The sequence below is a fragment of the Pelodiscus sinensis genome, chromosome 5 (genome assembly GCF_049634645.1).
Source record: "Pelodiscus sinensis isolate JC-2024 chromosome 5, ASM4963464v1, whole genome shotgun sequence".
NCBI classification, from domain to species: Eukaryota; Metazoa; Chordata; order Testudines; family Trionychidae; genus Pelodiscus; species Pelodiscus sinensis.
The window spans coordinates 25368037-25388254 of record NC_134715.1 but is presented as its reverse complement, the minus strand read 5'-3'; the positions used below and the strand labels follow the sequence as shown (position 1 = coordinate 25388254).

Here is a 20218-nt window from a genome sequence, read left to right as displayed (position 1 = left end):
CTATTTTAGTTTCACAGCAAACCACTCTGAATTCCATTCATCAAAACATTGATCTACTGAATACTTTTTCCCCAGTCCTTCTGTCCACCAAAATAGATGCTGATGTTTAATCAGAAAAATTATTAATTAATAGTTTTCTCCGCTAATTTTCAACAGTTTTTGTTGTTGTAGAAATAAACACTGATAAATTCCTGCAATAAATAAAATAAAATAAAAATCAAAGCCAAGAAGCCTACTAATGTACTATCCTGGATCACTATCCTTTTTGGATACTAGCTTGAATCAACAGAAAAAAGAAGCCTGGGTTTTAGTGGAGAGTCAGATATCTCATTTGGGTATCACAAATTTCCTGGGGATTTTTTAAGCAAGAGCCCAAATTTTAAATTGGATTGGCATATAAAGTATGTAGAAAGAGAGCTCTGCTCTGACAGATCTTACAAAAATGTAAAAAAACGAGTGATCCTGTAGCACCATAGAGACTAACAAAAAATTATATTTTATATTTATAGTATTATCATCTCATTCCGAGGTTTAACTAGTAATTCGAAGTAAAGGGTTTATTTCAGAATCGCCCTTCTCTGCTGCGTGTAGACGCGGGCAGTTCTTCTGGGCTAGTCAATTTCCAAAAATGGTGACCGCCCGGGAACATGTTAATAAAGCGCGTGATATTTAAATCCTGCGCTTCATTTGCAATTTCGCTCTCATTAGCCTCCCTAGTTTGAACTAGGTGGCTAGTATAGACATGCCCTTAGTCACTAAGGTGCTAGAGGACCACTCGTTTTTTTTAAGCTTTTTTAAGTTACAGACTAGCACAGCTACCCCTCTGAAATCTTAAAGGGCCCTCCCAACCAAGGCTCTCCTCCACTAGATGATAATATCTATGTGTATTGGGAATTTATACCTGAGTGTATCATGGGGATGGTAATGGACAATGAAAGGCAAAAGAAAAGGATACCTGTTGATATACGGGCAAAGTGCTCCTAGTGTGGGCACAGTTAAACTGGCAAAACTGTGATTTTGTTTGTATCATTTATTTCACTCCTACTCCCATAACCATGAGCAACATAAGCTTTCTCAGAAAACTTCCAATTTTGCTGCTATCACTACATCTACTGTGAGGGCTTTGCCAGAACAACTGTATCAGGCAGGGACCCACCTTCTTCACACCCCTCAATGACATATACCAACAAAAATATGTAGTGCAAACCTCTTTAACAATCTGGGAGGCTACGTCTAGACTGGCATGATTTTCCGCAAATGCTTTTAATGGAAAAATTTTCCGTTAAAAGCATTTCGGAACAGAGCGTCTAGATTGGCACGGACACTTTTCCGCAAAAGCACTTTTTTCAGAAAAGCGTCCATGCCAATCTAGACACGCTTTTCCGCAAAAAAGCCCCGATCGCCATTTTCGCGATCAAGGCTTTTTTGCGGAAAACAAATCTGAGCTGTCTACACTGACCCTTTTGCGCAAAAGCAAAAGGGACTTTTGCCTGAACGGGAGCAGAATAGTATTTCCACAAGAAGCACTGATTTCTTACAGTAGGAAGTCAGTGCTTTTGCAGAAATTCAAGCAGCCAGTGTAGACAGCTGGCAAGTTTTTCCAGAAAAGCGGCTGATTTTCTGGAAAAACTGGCCAGTCTAGACACAGCCGGAGTGTTTGCTTGAAATACCTCTTTGAAAATGCCAGTGTAGAGCTTCAAAATATTCTTCCTGCCCTTTGTACGTAGATGAGCTCTGAAACACTTAACGCTGTTGATATTTGATGTATTGTGTTGGTACCTATGCCTTCATTAGCACTATTAAAATGAAGGTGCAGTTCAAGTCTCTACTAGTGATTCAGGATTTTTTTTACATGAGAATATTGTACTAGTTTAATGTAAGATGTGCTTTTAAATCCATTTACTCAACTTGATGAAGGGTCCCCTTTGGACACACTTATTTTGGTTTAAACAAGTCTTTTTTTCATGTATCTTTAAATCAATTTAAGATAAAGCTAAATAAGCCACTTCCAAAATGAAATAAGAATATCTGAATAGAAATTTATACCAATTTAAATCAATTTAAAACTCAATTTTAAATTTGTGACACTTTGTCATATAGCCCAGGCCATTTTTAAAAATTAAATCTGAGGCTCTGCAGACAAATTGAGAGGTCATTTCATGTCCTGAGGCTAGTCCTTTGTAATTCTCAGAAGCATAGGTGATTTGGGGTAACACCACTCCCCTGTATTCCTGCCAAAATCGTAATTACTAAATGGGGTGCCTCCGCATGGCCCCTCCCTTTTCCTATGGGTGGTCCTACCTGCACACACCCTTCTTCACAGCACCCGTCTCTTATGCACATAACCCACATTTTAGGAAACACTGGGCTGGACAACTTGACAGGGACCAAAGAGACGGGATACAGCACAAGAGCAGGGAAGACTAAGGAGGCATCAAAATATTGCTCGGACACAGGCCACAAATGAATGTTGTTTGCATGTGCACTGCCCTGCATACGCATTACTAGTCCGCAAACTTTTCAGGGCTAGCACTGCGCCCGCTTTTGCTTTGTATTATCAAGACCTCCCCCTTCCCCGCAGATACTCCGTGCCGCGTGAAATCAAGATGCACCGCAGCACCACCCGCCCTTCTGGGGCAGCGAGCCCAACCTGGGCGAACCCAGCAGAGCGGAGTGGAGGATTGAGCGCGCGCTGGAAATCCCCGCCCGGCCCCTGCGCGCTGACAGCCAGCCAGCCAACCACGCACGCGCTGGAGCTCGGCCACGCCCCTGGAAGGAGCCCTGGAGGGTCACGCGGCGCACGTGCACCCAATCAAATCCGCCTAGCAACTGACTCGCGTTTACCTTGGCAACGCTCGGAGACAGGTGCTGGGGGACCGGTAGCGCCGACGGGCAGCCAGCGCCATGGCGGATCCCTCCGAAGACCCCTCGCCTGAGGCTCAGGCGCCGAGCTCGGAACAACTAGACCCGAGCCCCCCATCCGGCCAGGGCCCCGACCAGGGAACCCCCCCTGCTCAGGGCCCAGACCAGCCCACCGAGCCCGGCCAGGGAACCCCCCCTGCTATGGGGCCCTATCAGCCCAGCCAGCCCGGCCAGGGAACCCCCCCTGCTATGGGGCCCTATCAGCCCAGCCAGCCCGGCCAGGGAACCCCCCCTGCTATGGGGCCCTATCAGCCCACCGAGCCCGGCCAGGGAACCCCCCCTGATATGGGGCCCTACCAGCCCAGCCAGCCCGGCCAGGGAACCCCCCCTGCTATGGGGCCCTACCAGCCCAGCCAGCCCGGCCAGGGAACCCCCCCTGCTATGGGGCCCTATCAGCCCAGCCAGCCCGGCCAGGGAACCCCCCCTGCTATGGGGCCCTATCAGCCCAGCCAGCCTGGCCAGGGAACCCCCCCTCCTATGGGGCCCTACCAGCCCAGCCAGCCCGGCCAGGGAACCCCCTCTGCTATGGGGCCCTATCAGCCCAGCCAGCCCGGCCAGGGAACCCCCCCTGCTATGGGGCCCTATCAGCCCAGCCAGCCCGGCCAGGGAACCCCCTCTGCTATGGGGCCCTACCAGCCCAGACAGGCCCTCTACCAACCCTCTCAAACAGGCCAATTTCCATATGAATCATATGAACCTGGACAAACTCCTTATCAACCTCACCAGCCAGGCCAGATTACCACACCAGGTCAAGTTCCCTATCAGCTTCACCAACCAGGACAATCTGCCTATGAAGCTCATCAAATGGGACAAGAGCTCAGACAAAGCATCTATCAGCCACATGCACCAGGACAAACTCCCTATCAGGCACAGGAACCAAGAGGAAGCCTTTATCGGCAACAAGAACCTATGCTTGGTCCCTATGAGCCTTTTGCACCTGAACATGGCCCTTACCAACCACATGAACCAGGCTATGGCCTGTATCAGCCAGGATACAGCCCATGTGAGAATGAAATATCTGATCCTGGACCTAGAGCATTGGCAATCCAGAATGCAAAGGCCTATCTAATGAAGAGCAGCACGAAGTCTGGCCTGAACTTGTGAGTATGAAAAGGGGGGGAAAACTTTACCTGGGAAAGGAGGTATGGGGGGGAGAGGGTGTAAGATAGTGTATGTGGAGAGGACAAAGAGGTAAGGAGCTATAGAAAAGAGAAGGGGAAATATGCAGGAATCAGGGTTAATGCTTTTGTGGCATTTATAGGTTCTCAGCAGCACTGAGGATAGGACCTACCAAAAGGAATTTAGAGGCATTAAAGGGAGATCGACACAATTAAGGCCATGTTTTCACTACTGGGAAGACTGGCACTGTGGTGGTCAATCTTCCAGAGTTTGATTTAGCGGATCTAGTAAAGACACACTGAATAGAATGCTGAGGGTGCCCCTGGTCAAAGCTGGCACTCCTTGATTCATGAGGAGTAAGAGAAGTCGATGGGAGTGTTTGCTTCCATTGAGCTCTCTCTGTAGAGATGGTGCTAAAGGTTGAATTAAGGTAGGCTAACTCCAGCTACATAATTAATGTAGCTGGAGCTGCATATCTTACTTTGAACTTCTAGGTATGTATAGATAAGGCTTAAGAGTTTTAAATCCAGCTTCAAACAGTTTGTGGGAAAATAGTGGGCAAAGTTATAAATGGAAGATGAACATATATTATTTGTACTACAAACATGCTATTCCTTATGAATATTCCAGGGGTATATCTCAGGCTTAGTTTCCATAGCACTCAATTGAGATTTTCAATATCACAGCTAATTACTATAGTGATGGCAGCTTATCTCAGGACATATGCATTTACCTTTGATATGAAAAATATACTGTGCTGAGAATTTGATATAGTTAGACAGTAATAGTCTACTGGGAGTTTTCATTCTCTTTTGATTTGATAGATATGATCATCTTGCTCGCATGCTGACCAAGATCTTGGATGAACGCCCTATAAATGCAGTAGACATAATTGAGAATATTAGTAAGGATGTGAAATGGGCTCAGTTCCAGAAAAAAATGGACACGCTCCGTGATGAGCATGAAATGCTTCCAACATTTGAACTGGCAGAGAAATATAAGGCTCTGTTCCTCAAGGGGACAGGAGAGGGAGGAGATCAAGAGCCAGAAGAAGAAATAGTGAGTAACTATCGTAGAAACAGAGGTTAAAGATGGAAAAGGCATGAGGTTATCTTGCCCATCCACTGGCAAGTTAGGATTTTCCCCTACAGTATATTCGAATCTTCACTGATATACCCCCTCACAATCTTGAATGATCCCTTCAATGGGTTTCTACCTCTTGTCCCTCTAGAAATGAGGTATGAAAAAGAAGCACTACAGCATTTTCTTACATAAAAAAACCAAAAAAGCTCCCTTCAATCCCAGTTCCAGTTTTGGTCAGTGTACCATATATAAAAAAATGATGGTGACATTTGGCCTAAAGAACTGAAATGTAGAACTGAAAAGATATTTTTTATATAAAAGCAATAAGGTATTTTTGGGTCCCCTTACTTTGTATATGCTGAATATTAAGTTCTCAAATAGTGTTAATAGAGGTCTGTGGTGAAAGGTAGAAAGTAGATACCAGTTGTTTGGGTTTGACCTTTCTATCAAGCTAACATTATATGTACAAGTAAATCACTGAAACTGAATATTAAAGATGGAAAGACATTAAGCCATCATGTGCGTGCTATAACAGTCATCTTCAGGTCAGTGACAGCCAAGAACAAAGTGGCAACATGTCCTTGTGCACACAAGCAGGCTACGTCTACACTGGCATGATTTTCCGAAAATGCTTTTAACGGAAAACATTTCCGTTAAAAGCATTTTCGGAAAAGCACGTCTAGATTGGCAGGGTGCTTTTCCGCAAAAGCACTTTTTGCGGAAAAGCGTCTGTGGCCAATCTAGACGCGGTCTTCCGCAAAATAGCCCCGATCGCCATTTTCACGATTGGGGCTTTTTTGCGGAAAACAGTACTGTGCTGTCTACACTGGCCCTTTTGCGCAAAAGTCTTTCGGAAAAAAACTTTTGCTCGAACGGGAGCAGCATAGTATTTCCGGAAAAGCACTGACGATCTTACATGAGATCGTCAGTGCTTTTCCAGAAATTCAAGCGGCCAGTGTAGACAGCTGGCAAGTTTTTCCGCAAAAGCAGATGATTTTGCAGAAAAACTTGCCAGTCTAGACATAGCCGCAGTGTATTTTGGAAGAAGAAATTTAATGTGTATACCCTCACACAATCAGTTGATAGTTTAAAGCTTGAAAGTGCCAGAAACATTCCACATAAACCAAAAGTCACTTGGACTAAACTACTCACCCTATAGTAGTGAACTTCCAGTCGTACATTTTTTGCTCCTCTATCTGAGATAAGGGGCTGGGAATGATTGTCAAAATGGTAAAGGGGCAGGAGAACAATTTGTATAGTGGAGGTGCTGAGAGCCATTGAACCAACCTGTAGTGTAAACCCTGTATATATAGAAACCACTTCAAGTCAAGGGTGCTGCAGCACCCGCATCACCTGTAATTCCAGCACCCCTGTAAAGGGGCAAAGATGGCAAGGCATATAGGGAGACTTTTCAGAAAGGTATGTTGTTGGCCAAATGTGTTCCCATTAAAGCCAATGGGAGTTTTACCACTGATTTCAATGTGATCAGAAGTACACCAATGTGAATGCTTTTTGAAACACCCACATCTAATGTAGTCAATCTTAAATAATGCATGCTTAGAATATCTCTATATCCAAGTATTCAAAAGAGTGACACTAATTTCTGGGAGGGATTGCTGTCTTTATGTGAATTTCTCTGGTTCTTTCAGGCTTTTGAAATCCAACCAAATTGACTGAATATGTAAAAAAAAGGTTCTGTCCATCCAAACTGCACCTATTTTGCACATCAGGAAGTGCAGCCTCACTGTCCCTGGCCACGAGTGGCCTTCTAGCCAGTTAGTGGCATGTATGTGCTAGAATATGAGTGCCAGCACTCAGATCCCTTATACAGATTGTTTATGCTGTCTATCTATAAATAATGTGACCCTGAATGTTTTGAAGTAAAGAGAACATTGGGAGTTTGAACATTTTTATTCTTTTCCAGACTGTGCTACCTGAAAGCTGTGTATTGTTTAAGCTCTCTGCTTCAGTTTCTCCTTCTGTAAAATGGTGTATTATTATTTTCTTCTGGGATGGTGTGAGGCTTAGTTGTTTATAAAGCACTTTGAAAGGATCAAATACAATATAGAAATGCTAAGTATTATTTTAGTGAGTAATACATGTAACCTTTTAAAAATTTCTTTTATTTACACCTCAGCTTTAACTCCAACAACTTCTTCCCTAGACAGATACTCCTCTACCCAATGTGATGGAGACAGCCTTCTATTTTGAACAGGCTGGAGTTGGCTTGAGCATGGATGAAAACTACCACATATTACTTGCCCTCAAGCAGCTCGTCAGCACGCAGCCAATCCAGACATGCCGCTTCTGGGGCAAGATCTTGGGCCTGGAGACGAATTATATTGTGGCTGAAGTGGAGTACCGTGAAGGGGAAGAGGAGGAGGAGACAGAAGAGGAAGAAGTGATTGAAGAGGGGGGGAAAGAAGGGAGTGAGGGCGAAGAAGAAGATGAGGAAAAAGAAGATGATGAGCCACCAAAGTCCACCTATAAGCCCCCACTGGCGGTCCCAAAAGAAGAAAACCGGACTGGAACCAATAAGTTTATCTATTTTGTCTGTAATGAGCCAGGTAAACCCTGGGTGAAGTTACCTCCAGTGACACCAGCACAAATTGTGGCTGCTAGGAAAATCAAAAAGTTCTTCACTGGAAGGCTGGATGCTCCTATTGTGAGCTACCCACCTTTCCCAGGGAATGAGGCTAATTACCTACGTGCACAAATCGCTCGGATCTCAGCAGGGACCCAGATCAGCCCTCTGGGGTTCTACCAGTTTGGAGAGGAGGAAGGAGATGAAGAGGAAGAGGGGGGAGCAGGAAGAGATACATATGAAGAAAATCCTGACTTTGAGGTCATTAGTGTAACAGAACTTGCAGATTCCCTTTCTAACTGGGTGCACCATGTACAGAATATTCTAATACAGGTAATGCTCTATGTAATCCTCATTGATATTGGCTACCAATTACATGATTACCAGTGGTGTCTCAGAAAGTAAATGAAAATCTTCATCTGTAGAGAGTGTACTGTTCACAATTGGGGCTAAGCTAGAATTGTCTACTATGACATACTGGAAGCAACTTTCTAAGGATTTGTTGTTGTTATTTTGGTTCTTGGGGGGGGGGGGAGGGAGGTGCCTTCCTGTGGATAAATAATCAGGAATAACCTGATAAGAGAGTATATCCCTCAATAATCAATTTCCTGTAATTATTTGGAGTGAGCATTGATAGACTTTAATCCTTTCTGGCTAGTGTGTGGTTTTGCATTTCTGTTTCTCCAAAGGATGGTGACAGTTTGTTTCCTGATTTGACAATGACTAGGTATGTTTTGCTAGCTAGAGTGGGAATACCAATATGGGCTGCTTGTAACTGTACGTAAGGGGCACACAATTTTCTTCAATTGATTTTTTTGTTGTACAGGCAGTCCCCGGGTTACGTACAAGATAGGGACTGTAGGTTTGTTCTTAAGTTGAATCTGTATGTAAGTCGGAACTGGCATCCAGATTCAGCTGCTGCTGAAACTGATCAACTTAAGAACATACAGATTCAACTTAAGAACCCGAGGCGTCCCCAAGTCAGCTGCTGCTGAAACTGATCAGCAGCTGATTCCAGGAAGCCCGGGGCAGAGCAACTCTGCCTCGGGCTTCCTGTAGTCAGCCGCTGGTCAGTTTCAGCAGCGGCTGACTTGGGGATGCCTGGGGCAGAGCAGCTCGGGTGCTGCTGGGTTGGTCCAGTAGCGCGGCCGCTCCTCGGCGCTACTGGACCAACCCAGCAGCACCCCAGCTGCTCTGCCCCAGGCATCCTGATTCAGCCGCTGCTGAAACTGATCAGCAGCGGCTGAATCAGGACGCCTGGGGCAGAGCAGCTGGGGTGCTGCCGGGTTGATCCAGTAACACCAAGGAGCAGTGCTGCGGGACCAACCGGCAGCGCCCCACCTGCTCTACCACAGGCCCCGGGCTTTGCTCCACATCTCCCTGGTCTGCTGTGGGGGGCGGGGGCACTAGCTGCGTCCCCCCTCCCCCAGCAGACCAGGGAGACGCTGAGCAAAGCCGCGGACGACCTGGGCCGGACTCACGGCGCTTCCAGCTGATCCAGCTCAGCTGGAAGTGCCGCGGGTCCGGCCCCGGGTCCTCCGCCGCTTTGCTCAGCGTCTCCTTGATCTGCAGACCAGGGAGACACTGAGCAAAGCCGCGGAGGACCCAGGGTTGACCCGCGGCGCTTCTAGCTGATCCAGCTCAGCTGATCCAGCTGGAAACGCCGCGAGTCCGGCCCCGGGTCCTCCGCCGCTTTGCTCAGCGTCTCCCTGGTCTGCAGACCAGGGAGACGCTGAGCAAAGCCGCGGAGGAGCCGGGCCAGATCGCGGCGCTTCCAGCTGATCTGGAAGCGCCGCGGGTCCAGACCGGGTCTTCCGCCGCTTTGCTCAGCGTCTCCCTGGTCTGCAGACCAGGGAGACACTGAGCAAAGCGGCGGAAGACCCGGTCTGGACCCGCGGCGCTTCCAGATCAGCGCCGTGGGTCTGGCCCGGGTCCTCCGCCGCTTTGCTCCCCGTCTCCCTGGTCTGCTGGTTCCCCCAGCAGACCAGGGAGACGGGGAGCAGCTTTTCTCGCCCCGGAGGAGGCGGGCGGCGGGACCAGGCGTCCCGCCGCTCCAGTCCTCCGGGGCAAGAAAATCCCCGTTCATAACTGCGGATCCGACGTAAGTCAGATCCACGTAACTCAGGGACTGCCTGTATGCACTGTAAGTAATGTCATTATAGAAGCTTGAAAATAATACTGGACTCTGCTTATTTGTTCTCTTTGTTTCTTCTGAAGGAAAAGCTGTGTGTGACATGGCATTTGTTTCCATGTTAAAAGTTAATGATGTCAGCACAGGTCCAGGAAAAGTATTTGTTAACTTAATCTTCTTTGCTGAGTGATTGACTGCCCCCTACCAGTACAACAATAATACTATAAAGTCACACATTGAGTATTTTGTTTTTCATTTCTTGGCAACAGAAGAACAATGGCTTTAAATATAAAATCAATAGATATTTAGAATCTTACGGATATTTCAAGTTGTTCCTTCCAGCTGTTGGAGAGACATAACAAGTAACCTATACAAAATGATGGACAGCCATGTATTTCAAGGCCAGAGGGGACTGTCGTGGTCAGATAGTCAGAACCCTTCTATAACACAGATTATAGAATTTCCAAAATAATTCTTGGAACCTATATTTAGCAAAACATCCAATCCTAATTTTTTTTTAAAAAAAACTGCCCATTATAGAGAATCCACCAAGACATTTAGTAAATTTTTCCAATTTTTCTTTTTGGAACCCTCTCCAATTTATCAACATCATTCTTGAACTGTGAACATCAGAACTAGATCTAGGATTTCAGAAGCAGTCACACCAGTGTCCAGAGGTGAAAATAAGCAGGTGCACAGCTCTAGCAAGACCAGCAATAGCGACCAGTGAGCTATTTAAAGAGCTGGCAGGGACCCAGGTTGCAATAGTATCTGTAAGAAATGTTAAATTACTTTCACCACTGCCAGTATCAAATACAGATGTAAACTAACCTCTTTATTTCTGCTTGGGATTCCTCTGTTTATACATGCAAGGTCTGCATTATCCCTTTTCATCACAGAATCACACTGGGAGTTTTTGTTCATATGATTATCTAACATGACCCACAAATCTTTTTCAGAATCACTGCTTCTGAGGATGATTTCTTCCATCCTATAAGTATATATTCCTTTTTCCCCAGATGTATGCACTTACATTGGATATTTACATTAAAAAACATTGTTTGTTTGCTTCCAGCACACCAATCAATCTGGATTGCTCTTATCAGTGACCTCCCCTCTTCATTATTTGCCATTCCCCCAATTTTTCCATTACATGGAAACTTTATCCATGATGATTTTATAGTTTCTTCTAGGGATGTAAGCGAGTAGTCAAGTACTCGACCACCCGACAAACCTAAGCTTTTCGGGTACTTGAGTACTTGACCACACGCTTTCCTCCCCCCTTGCTGCCTCTGTATGAGAGGCAGCACATGGTGGGAAACAGGAGCCAATGCTGGGGGGAGCTGACTTAAAAGGCAGTTCCCCCCAGCACCATATCCATGGTGCTGCCTGCCCTCCCCCTATAAGAGACAGAAGAGGGAGGGGGGGAGCGGATACTGCCAGGAATCAGCCTTTGCCTACGGTGGGCAGAGGCTGCTTTGACAGCAGTCCTGTCTGTAGGGGTCCATCAGGGAGGTGGGCCTTGTTCTCCTCCCTTTGCCTGCGGACAGAGGCTGCTGCTGTGAGGTAGTCCCTGTCTGCAACAGCCTGGGCTGGCCATGGGCAAAGGCTGCATCAGCAGTAGCTCCTGTCTGCTTTGGCCAGCTCAGGACACCACAAACGGGCTGCTGGACCCGAGGTCTTTCCACATTTAAAATCCAGAGGCACAGTGGTCCCAGACCGGCGCGAGCCAGGACTGTGTAGTCCTGGCTTGCACTGGCTCCAGGAGCCACACACGCTACACCTCTGGATTTTAAATGGAGTAAGAGCCCAGCGGCTCTTAATACATTTAAAATGTAGAGCAGCAGTGGTCCGTAGCTGTTGTGAGCTGGGACTGCTCAGTCCTGGCTCACACCAGCTCTGGGAGGTACGCCCGCTGCAGCTGTTGACTAATCATATAGTCGATACAAATTGTATAAACTATATGATTAGCCAGATAATCACTCTTTAACATCCTTAGTTTCTTCCAGGTCATTGATAAAAAGGTTAAATAGTGTAGGGCCAAGAACCAATTCTATAGGATACTGCTTGGTGATGATTAACTGTTTACAGTTACAGTTATATTTTGAGACTTGTCAGTAAACCAACTTTTAATCCATTTGTGATGGGGCATCTGCCCCACACTGGCCCTTTAAAGATTAAAACAACCCTGGGAGAGGGCTGGTGCAGTGGAGCTGGGGAGCCAGCAGCTGTGACCAGTATGAGCCAATTAAAGCCCACCTGAGGGCTGTATAAATAAAGGCTCCTGGAGGGGTGGAAAGAGACTTACTTGCTCTAGCTAGGGAGCAGGAAGGATTTGGCTGCCAGGTAAGGGAGGTTTCCCAAGGCAGAGCAGTACTGGGGAAAGGCGGGGAGGGCTGGGGAGCTCTGGCTTGACTTTACAAGGGCTGCAGGGAGGCAGCCAGGGAAGGCAAAGGCGGTAGGTCCATACCCCCTTACCAGCCAGAAGGGAGGCACTCCAGCATCAGCAGGAGGCACCTGCGTGGTGAATCTGCCCTGTGACGCCATTTAATGTGTGCCATATTCATTTTGTTTCCTAAACTGTTTTAATCAAAATGTCATGTGGTCCCAAGCCAAGATCCTTACAGAAATGTGTTACATTAACACTATTATCTGTGTTAACCAAACTTGTAATCTCTTAAAAAACATATGAAGCTAAGGTTATGAAAGAAGATCCTCTCAAACCACATTGATTGTCATTATTTACATTACTCTCCTTGAATTCTTTATTAATCAATTTCTACTTTATTGTAGTCACAGTGGACTAGTACTGTCACAGTTGGTGGTATCAGCAACAACTGTGCCTCACAGGTGTGTCTGAGGCACAGTGCCTAAAGAAGCCCCTGGGGTGTTGAAGCCCTTGAGGGGCTCTGCCTCCCGATACAATCTAGCTATGAATGAAAACAGAGTTTTAGTCTTTTGGTTTAAGTTCCAAATCTTTCAATAACACCAACACTTTTAAAAAAAAATGGAGAACCCTAAAGCAGATTGAAATCTGACAATTGACGTATTAGGGAGTGAATTCTTAAGCAGTTGGTTCAATAGGAGATGCATGGAGAACTGACAAGTATAATTGTACGTCATCTATTTTTCTTTTTATATGTGATACCTTGGTGCCTCTGAACTGAATGTTTTAACTCACATCACAGTATTTCAAATATTGCTGTCCTTGTTTTATACCTCTTTGATACGCTGGCTGTAGGGCTGCTGTGCCTGGGTTAACCCGTCTCAAAAGTCAGAGGAGGAAGAAGAAGAAGGCGAGGAAGAGGAAAAAACAGAAGAGCCAGATGAGCCACAGCCAGAAGTGGGCCCCCCTCTTCTGACTCCACTCTCTGAAGATGCAGGTACCGGCAATTCAGACTTCTTCGAATCCTTTATTTATTTAACAGTGAATATCCACATGGAGCTTTTAACAGCTGTCTAATAAACATGTAGGCTACGTCTACATTGGTGTGATCTTGCGCAAAAACGGCCACTCTTGCGCAAAAACTTGTTGCCTGTCTACACTGGCCGCAAGTTCTTGTGCAAGTACACTGACGTCCTAATGTATGAAATCAGGGCTTCTTACAAAAGAACTCTGATGCTCCTGCTCAGGAATAAGCCCTTTTGTGCAACTGTTCTTGCACAAGAGGCCAGTGTAGACAGGCAGCCAAGAGATTTTGTGCAAGAGCCATCCACAAAGAAAAAAGCCCTAGGGGCTGCTTGGACGCTCTGTACGTGCAGGCACTGCTCCGGACTTCCTGGTAACCCGAGCCCCCTTAAAGGCACACTCAGCATGCAGAGGCCACGTGGCAGAAGCACCTCTGCCACCAAGCTCTGCTGTGTGGCTCTGCTGAATCAAAAGCCACCAGACCACCCAGGATGGCTGCTCCAGGGGGGGAGCAATAACCTGCACCCCCAGCTCAGGAGGCCCCAAGGGGCACAAAGCGGCGTGCCCGTTTCTGGTCCCCAGGGGTGATCGAGGCCCTGCTGGACCCTCCACAACGTCCGTGCCTGTCACAGGAATGAGGACATCTTCCGCCGCATGGCCCATGAGCTCTCCAACCAGGGCCATCCAGCCCGGACCCTCGAACAGGTCTGGGCTAAACTCAAGGAGCTGCGCCTGGGCTATGTCCGGGACAGGAGCTGACAGCTGCCCCCGTTACCAGCAGCTCCATGGCATCCCAGGCGAGGCAGCACCCCAGGGACCCTCGGGTCTAGTTGACACCAGTAGGTGTGTCCCCCCGTCACCAGGCCCAGCGAGGCGGGGGACGATTCAGAGCTTCCCACTGGGTCAGAGGACGATGAGGAGGACCAGGGCAGCACTGTGACCCTGCAACTCAAAGTCCGTTCAGGCAGCTCGGACGTCTCCCACGCGTCATTGGAGGCCTGAGAAGGATCCACTGGTGAGTGTTGCACTTTGCATTCACAAGGGCGGGGGGAGCCAGGCACCTGGGGGGAAGGGAGAGAGCGCATCACTCAGGCAGCATGAGTTGCACGCTGTGTACCATACCAGTATGCAGCACGTGCAGCCTGGTGACCGAGCAGCATGTGGCCACGGCAGGCAGCAACAGGGCACGCCTGGGACCATGCTGCTCACACACATCTGGACCGGGGGGAAGGATGGATGCCGGCTGGAACCAGCCAGGGCTCCACCAGGGCCCCAGGGGCTCATACCAGAGCCCACACCTCCCAAAGGGTGCAGCACACAGACAGCACACTGTTCATGCCTGGCTGTGCGACACAGCCAGCTGCTCCTAGGAAAACTGCAGCAACACAGCCCTATGGGCATGGCCCTCACTGAGCCTCTCGCCTGCTCCTGGTGCCTTGACTGGCCTCCCGAGTGAAGTCCCCACTGCAGCCACACATGTCATAGAATCATAGAATAATAGGACTGGAAGGGACCTCAAGAGGTCATCGAGTCCAGCCCCCCGTCCTCCTTGTGACACCCTTTTAGATATTTGAAAACTGCTATCATGTCCCCCCTTAATGTTTAGTTTGGAAAAAAGAAGAAGCCCAGTTCATGTCCCTGGGGTACGTATGTGAGGGCTAGCAGGAGGGGGAGGGGGAAAGCACTCGGGCCGGGTCTAGAGCCACCTGAGTTTCACCACAAGGATGATACACTCCCCAGTCATCCCTGGTTCCGTCCAGGAGACATCCACATGATGGGGATCTGAGAGCCCAGACCACGTCTGCCATATGTGCTCCCAGGCTCTGTGTGGTGATTCATCTTGCTCCCTGTCAAACACCATTGATTAGCCCACAGCCTCCACCAGCAGGGAGTTCTACAGGTAAACACAACACACACGCATGCGCTCGCGTAGGGCCACATCAACCAGGGCAGCAGGGGGTAGGCCATGTCCCCCACAACCGATGTGGGCATGGGCACGTCCCCAACAGTAAATTCCTGCTGGGGGAAGAAAGTGCCCGCCTCCATCCTGCCAAACAGTCTGGTTTGTCAGAGAATTCAGGCGTTGCATGCCCTGCCGGACCAGCCCGCATAAATGTCCATGAAGCTGCCACGGTGGTCCATGAGGGCCTGGAGCACGATGGAGAAATACCCCTTGCGGTTTATGAAATGGGCTGCTCGATGCTCTGAGGCACCGACAGGGATGTGGGTTGCATCCAGGACTCCCCTGCAGTTGGGGAACCCCAGGACAGTGAAGCTGGCCACCGTAGCCTCCATGTCCTGCAGGCGGATGACTTGCTGGAGCAGGATGTTGTTGATGGCACGGATGACCTGCAGAAGGGTACACAGAAACACAGGGGAATGCATCACATAAGGCAGAGTGAGTGCATGCTCCCTTGGGGGGGTTCCCACCCCCCTGTGATGCCCTCTGTCCTCTCACACACCAGGGCCCCCCCCGGCTCACGCCCCCCCCCCCCCCAGCAGGCCAGTGCAAGGGAGGGATGGCCCAAACCCCTGGGTGACGGGGCATTCCCCCATCACCCCAGCCTGGAGGCTTGCCTGCCCCTGGGCATGGAGTTCAGCACCCTCTCCCCCTCACCCCCCCCCAGACTTACCTGCATGACAACGGCACCAACAGTTGATCTGCCCACCCCAAACTGGTGTGCCACCGATTGGTAGCTGTCCGGGGTTGCCAGCTTCTATATGGCAAAGGAATGGGTGCCTGCAGCCAGGTGGCGCTTCTCTGGAGCGCAGGGGTGAGCCAGGCACACAGCTCCAGGAATGTCTGCTTTCGCATCCGAAAGTTCCGGAGCTATTGCTGGTTGTCCCAATGACCCAGGACCAGCCGGTCCCACCAGTCCGTACTGGTGTCCAGTCTCCACAAGGGTCTCTCCACGGGGGGCGGGGGGGATGCTACAGGGATGCTACTGCCTCCCTGGTGAGGGAGTCCAGAGCAACCTGCGCCTCGAGGTCCTGGGTGACAAGTGCAGCAGCATGGAGCAGCAGCTGCAGGCACTCCAAAATGGCCGGAAGGGGCCAGAGCAGGCATAAGGCTACCCCTGGCACAACAAAAGAGCTGACGGCAAAAAAAATCAGCAAATGGCACTAAGGCACAACCTGTGGTGTCCAAGAAGGCAGAGGGCAATCACAACTAGAACTGCTACGGCTGTCAGTCCCTGCAAGAGATACTAAAGCACACAGCAGGAGAGAAAAGGCTGTCAGGGAGATCCCTTTAAGCATGTGTCTCAAAGGAGCTCCAGGCCCCGCCCTGGCCCCTGGAAAGGGCTGGTGCCCTTTTGCTATCTCCAAAGTGGTTCTGGGCTCCTGCTTTTGCGCTAGAGCGTCCCACCAATGTAGACGCTCTCTTGCGCAAAAGACTATTGCTCTGACGATGAGTTCTGGCCAATATAGACACTCTTTTGTGCTAAAAGAGTTTTAGCGCAAGATTGCGCCAATGTGGACGTAGCCTGAGTTTTGGGCTCCTAATGCAGCATGGAAGTATTTTGGAATTGTGAGATAATGACATTAGCTGTATGTTTCTGCTAATGTCAACAGAGAAATAAGTGTTGATATTTAAACTCTGGTCTTTCTGTTTCAGAGTTAACAAGTCCACTAGAGTCAGAGAGTTTAAGACCAGAAGAGATCCCTAGTCTTACCTCCTTTATATCATAGGCCACCAACCCCAGATTGACCAGATACAAATTTGCCATGTGGGGTCAGGAGCAATCAGTTAGACCCTTAGCACATGAGCAAGAACCAGTCAGCCCAGCACCTGAGAAAATACTCAGTGCCACCCAGTGTCATATCTCCAGACGTAATCATCCGTAATACTTCACAGAAAGGAGATAAGTCTTTCCTAAAATACATTGGGGAAGGGGGAAAATCCCTTTCCACCTTGTTACCACCTCCTGGCATGCTCTTTTCAGGGTCTTTGCTACTCGTGACTGGACTTCCTTAGTTTGCTCCCAGGTAAGGTAGTTCTTGGACCCTCACCTCTAACTGAGCCTAGCAATTTGCTTCTTTTTCCTGGCTGTGTTCGTAGAGGCTGCCTGGCACAGGGTCACTGCCCCTCTGCTTTTCCAGGTCCCTGTGACTCTTCTTGTTTTTCTGTATTCTCTCCTTTGTAGCAGTCCTTCTTTACTTTATTGGCTGCAGCTATGGGTGCCTGCCTCCATGATTGTCCGCTATGCTGCCTGCATGGGAATGTGATCTAGCTGCTTGCCTGTAAACCTGAGAGGCTTTCCTCCCTCTTCTGCCTATGCTCATGTAGGGTTCATATACACATCTGCTTTGGGAGCAAAACACAAACTGAAAGTGGTTCTCAGACCTCTTCCTTCTAATCCCTGTCAGTACAGGCAGCCCAGCTACACAACTGTATTCATAAATTTGTACAGCTCTCTCAGAACTAATTAAATTGTTTGCCCCACAACAGTTTCCAGAATTCCACCCCTCTCATGGATAAAAATCTTCTATTTTTCTGCCTGAATTTGTCTAGCTTATCCATTTGTTCTTGTACCACCATTATCCTTTAGCTTAAAGCTTATTTGCAGAGAACAATCATTATCCCTTTCAGCCTTCATTTTGTGAGACTAAAAAAGTCAAGATCTTCCTGTCTCATAAAATTAAGTCCCTCATTTCCCCCAATAATTCTAGTAACTCTTATCTGCACCTGCTCCAGTTTAAATTCTGATTTCTTGAACGTGGGTCATCAGAACTGTAGACAGTTTTCCAAATGAGTTCTTACCAACGCCTTGTATAATGTCATTAATACTTGTGTGTCTAGTGGAAATGCCTTGCCTAATACATCCTAGAATTGCACTTGTTTCTCACAGCCGTATTAATAGTCATAGAAACAAAATCTGGTCCTGTACCAGCTACCAAATATTTAATAGATGTTCATGATTCAACTTATTCATCTGTGTGTGTTTTTATTTTATTTGTGTTTTTGGCAGAAATTCAAAATATCCCTCCATGGACATCTCAGTTATCCACAAATCTGGTTCCTCAATACGCCATTGCAGTTCTTCAGTCCAACTTGTGGCCTGGAGCATACTCTTTTGCTATCGGCAAGTAGGTAGCTCTTATTTATGTAGCTTCTGGCGAACCTTGGTATGTCAAAGTGTTCATTACTACTCCATTCTAAATTGGCTAATCAAATAAACCTATTTAATTCATTCAGTTGAAATGTTTATTTTGGTGATTTTTAATCCATTGACTTCACTTATTAAAATATAGTCACCTCAATGATCGTGGAGACCACTTAATAGTGCACAGCAATAGTAAACAATAATTTAGGGCAAGTGTAACTAGTGGAAATCAGATTTACAGAATGTAATTATTGAATTAGTATTTGGCCAAGGTATCAGTCTTACCACCTACCCTTTTTCATACAAAACAGTGCCATGGGAATGGGATCTTTAATAGCCACTGACATGTTTATCTTTATTTACATTAGTTAAGAGCAGATGCCATTATTGAAAATATGTCCAATATTGTTTTTTGTTCAGCGAAGCAGAAAAGCTTAAGAATAGACAGCACCCTCATACTTTTTTGCTAGGAAATTGTGATCTCTTGATTTTGTTCCTCAGGAAATTTGATAACATTTATCTGGGCTGGGGTCACAAATACAGTGTGGATAACTATTCGCCTTCACTACCCCCATCGGTGCAAGCAGAGTACCCTAGTGGGCCAGAAATCACTGAAATGAGTGACCCTACTGTGGAAGAGGAGCAGGCACTCAAAGCTGCACAGGAAGAAGCTTTGGCTGCAGCTGAGGAAATAGATGAGTTGGAGGAAGAAGAGGATGAAGATGAGGATGATTAAAATCTACAAAAGTCAGATTTGTATAAAAGTTTTTCTAAAAAATAGTTTTAATATATTTAGTATAATGAGTATAATGACTGAGCCAATCTTAAAAAAATCAATGTGTGTATATATAAAATAAACACCTTTGTTATTTCTCTTCTTGTAGGCTCTTCTTATTTTGAATAAATATGTTGATGTCCTGCCATGGGGGCAGGAGACTGGACTTGATGACCTCTCAAGGTCCCTTCCAGTCCTAGTATTCTATGATTCTATGTTAGGAAAAATTTCTTAAGGAATCAATTTAAGGCTGGCAGCATGGATCCTGATGCATAAGACCATAAAAATGGCTGGTTCTTTTTTTTAACCTGCTATAGTCTTGGCCTTCACAACATCCTCTAGCAAAGAGTTCCACAGGTTGACTGTGCATTGTGTGGAAAAAATACTTTCTTTCATGTTTTAAGATCATTTGGTGATCCCTAGTTCTTGTAAAAGCGGCGAGGAGTCCTGTGGCACCTTATAGACTAACCAAAGTGTTGGAGCATAAGCTTTTGTGGGCAAAGACCCACATGATTTGCCCACGAAAGCTTATGCTCCAACACTTCGGTTAGTCTATAAGGTGCCACAGGACTCATCACCGCTTTTGCAGATTCAGATTAACACAGCTACCACTCTGATACCTAGTTATGAGAGTGTAAATAACAGTTCAATATTTATGTTCTCCACATCAGCCATGATTTTATAAACCTCTATTGTATCTCCCACCCCAGAACTCAGGATACGGGCATATCATAGATTTATACAGAGGTAATATAATATTCTGACTCCTTATTTATCCCTCTTATTGATTCTCAACATTGCTTGCTTTTTTAATTGCTGCTGCACATTGAATAGAGAACTTTTCACAGTGACTCCAATATCTTTCTTGAATGGTAACAGTTAACTTAGACCCCATTTCATATGTAGAGTTAGGATTTTCCAATGTGCATTACTTTGCATTTATCAATACTGAATTTCATCTGCCATTTTGTTGCCCGATCACCTACTTTTGTGAGATCTTTTTGAATGCCTTTTGTGTTTATCTTTACACTGGCATTTTTCTTTCCAGCTTATTCCTCAGTTAAAGGGATCATTGTCAACTTCAATTTTC

At 47.1% G+C, this 20218-nt stretch overlaps 1 protein-coding gene across 1 annotated transcript; it reads left to right on the top strand.

The window, feature by feature from the left end:
• The first annotated feature begins 2809 nt into the window (after positions 1-2809).
• Positions 2810-19226, top strand: LOC102454554 (radial spoke head component 4A). The gene is made up of 6 exons (XM_075929677.1): positions 2810-4022; positions 4866-5100; positions 7289-8041; positions 13081-13222; positions 18219-18336; positions 18855-19226. The coding sequence occupies exons 1-6, from the start codon at positions 2905-2907 to the stop codon at positions 19087-19089; spliced, it is 2601 nt and encodes an 866-aa protein (XP_075785792.1). The 5' UTR covers positions 2810-2904; the 3' UTR covers positions 19090-19226.
• Positions 19227-20218: the final 992 nt, after the last annotated feature.

Coding starts and splice junctions, on each gene's coding strand:
- LOC102454554 (XM_075929677.1), top strand. CDS start 2,905: ATGGCGGATCCCTCCGAAGACCCCTCGCCTGAGGCTCAGGCGCCGAGC. Junction 4,023..4,865: donor ACGAAGTCTGGCCTGAACTT/GTGAGTATGAAA, acceptor TTGATTTGATAG/ATATGATCATCTTGCTCGCA. Junction 5,101..7,288: donor AAGAGCCAGAAGAAGAAATA/GTGAGTAACTAT, acceptor CTTCTTCCCTAG/ACAGATACTCCTCTACCCAA.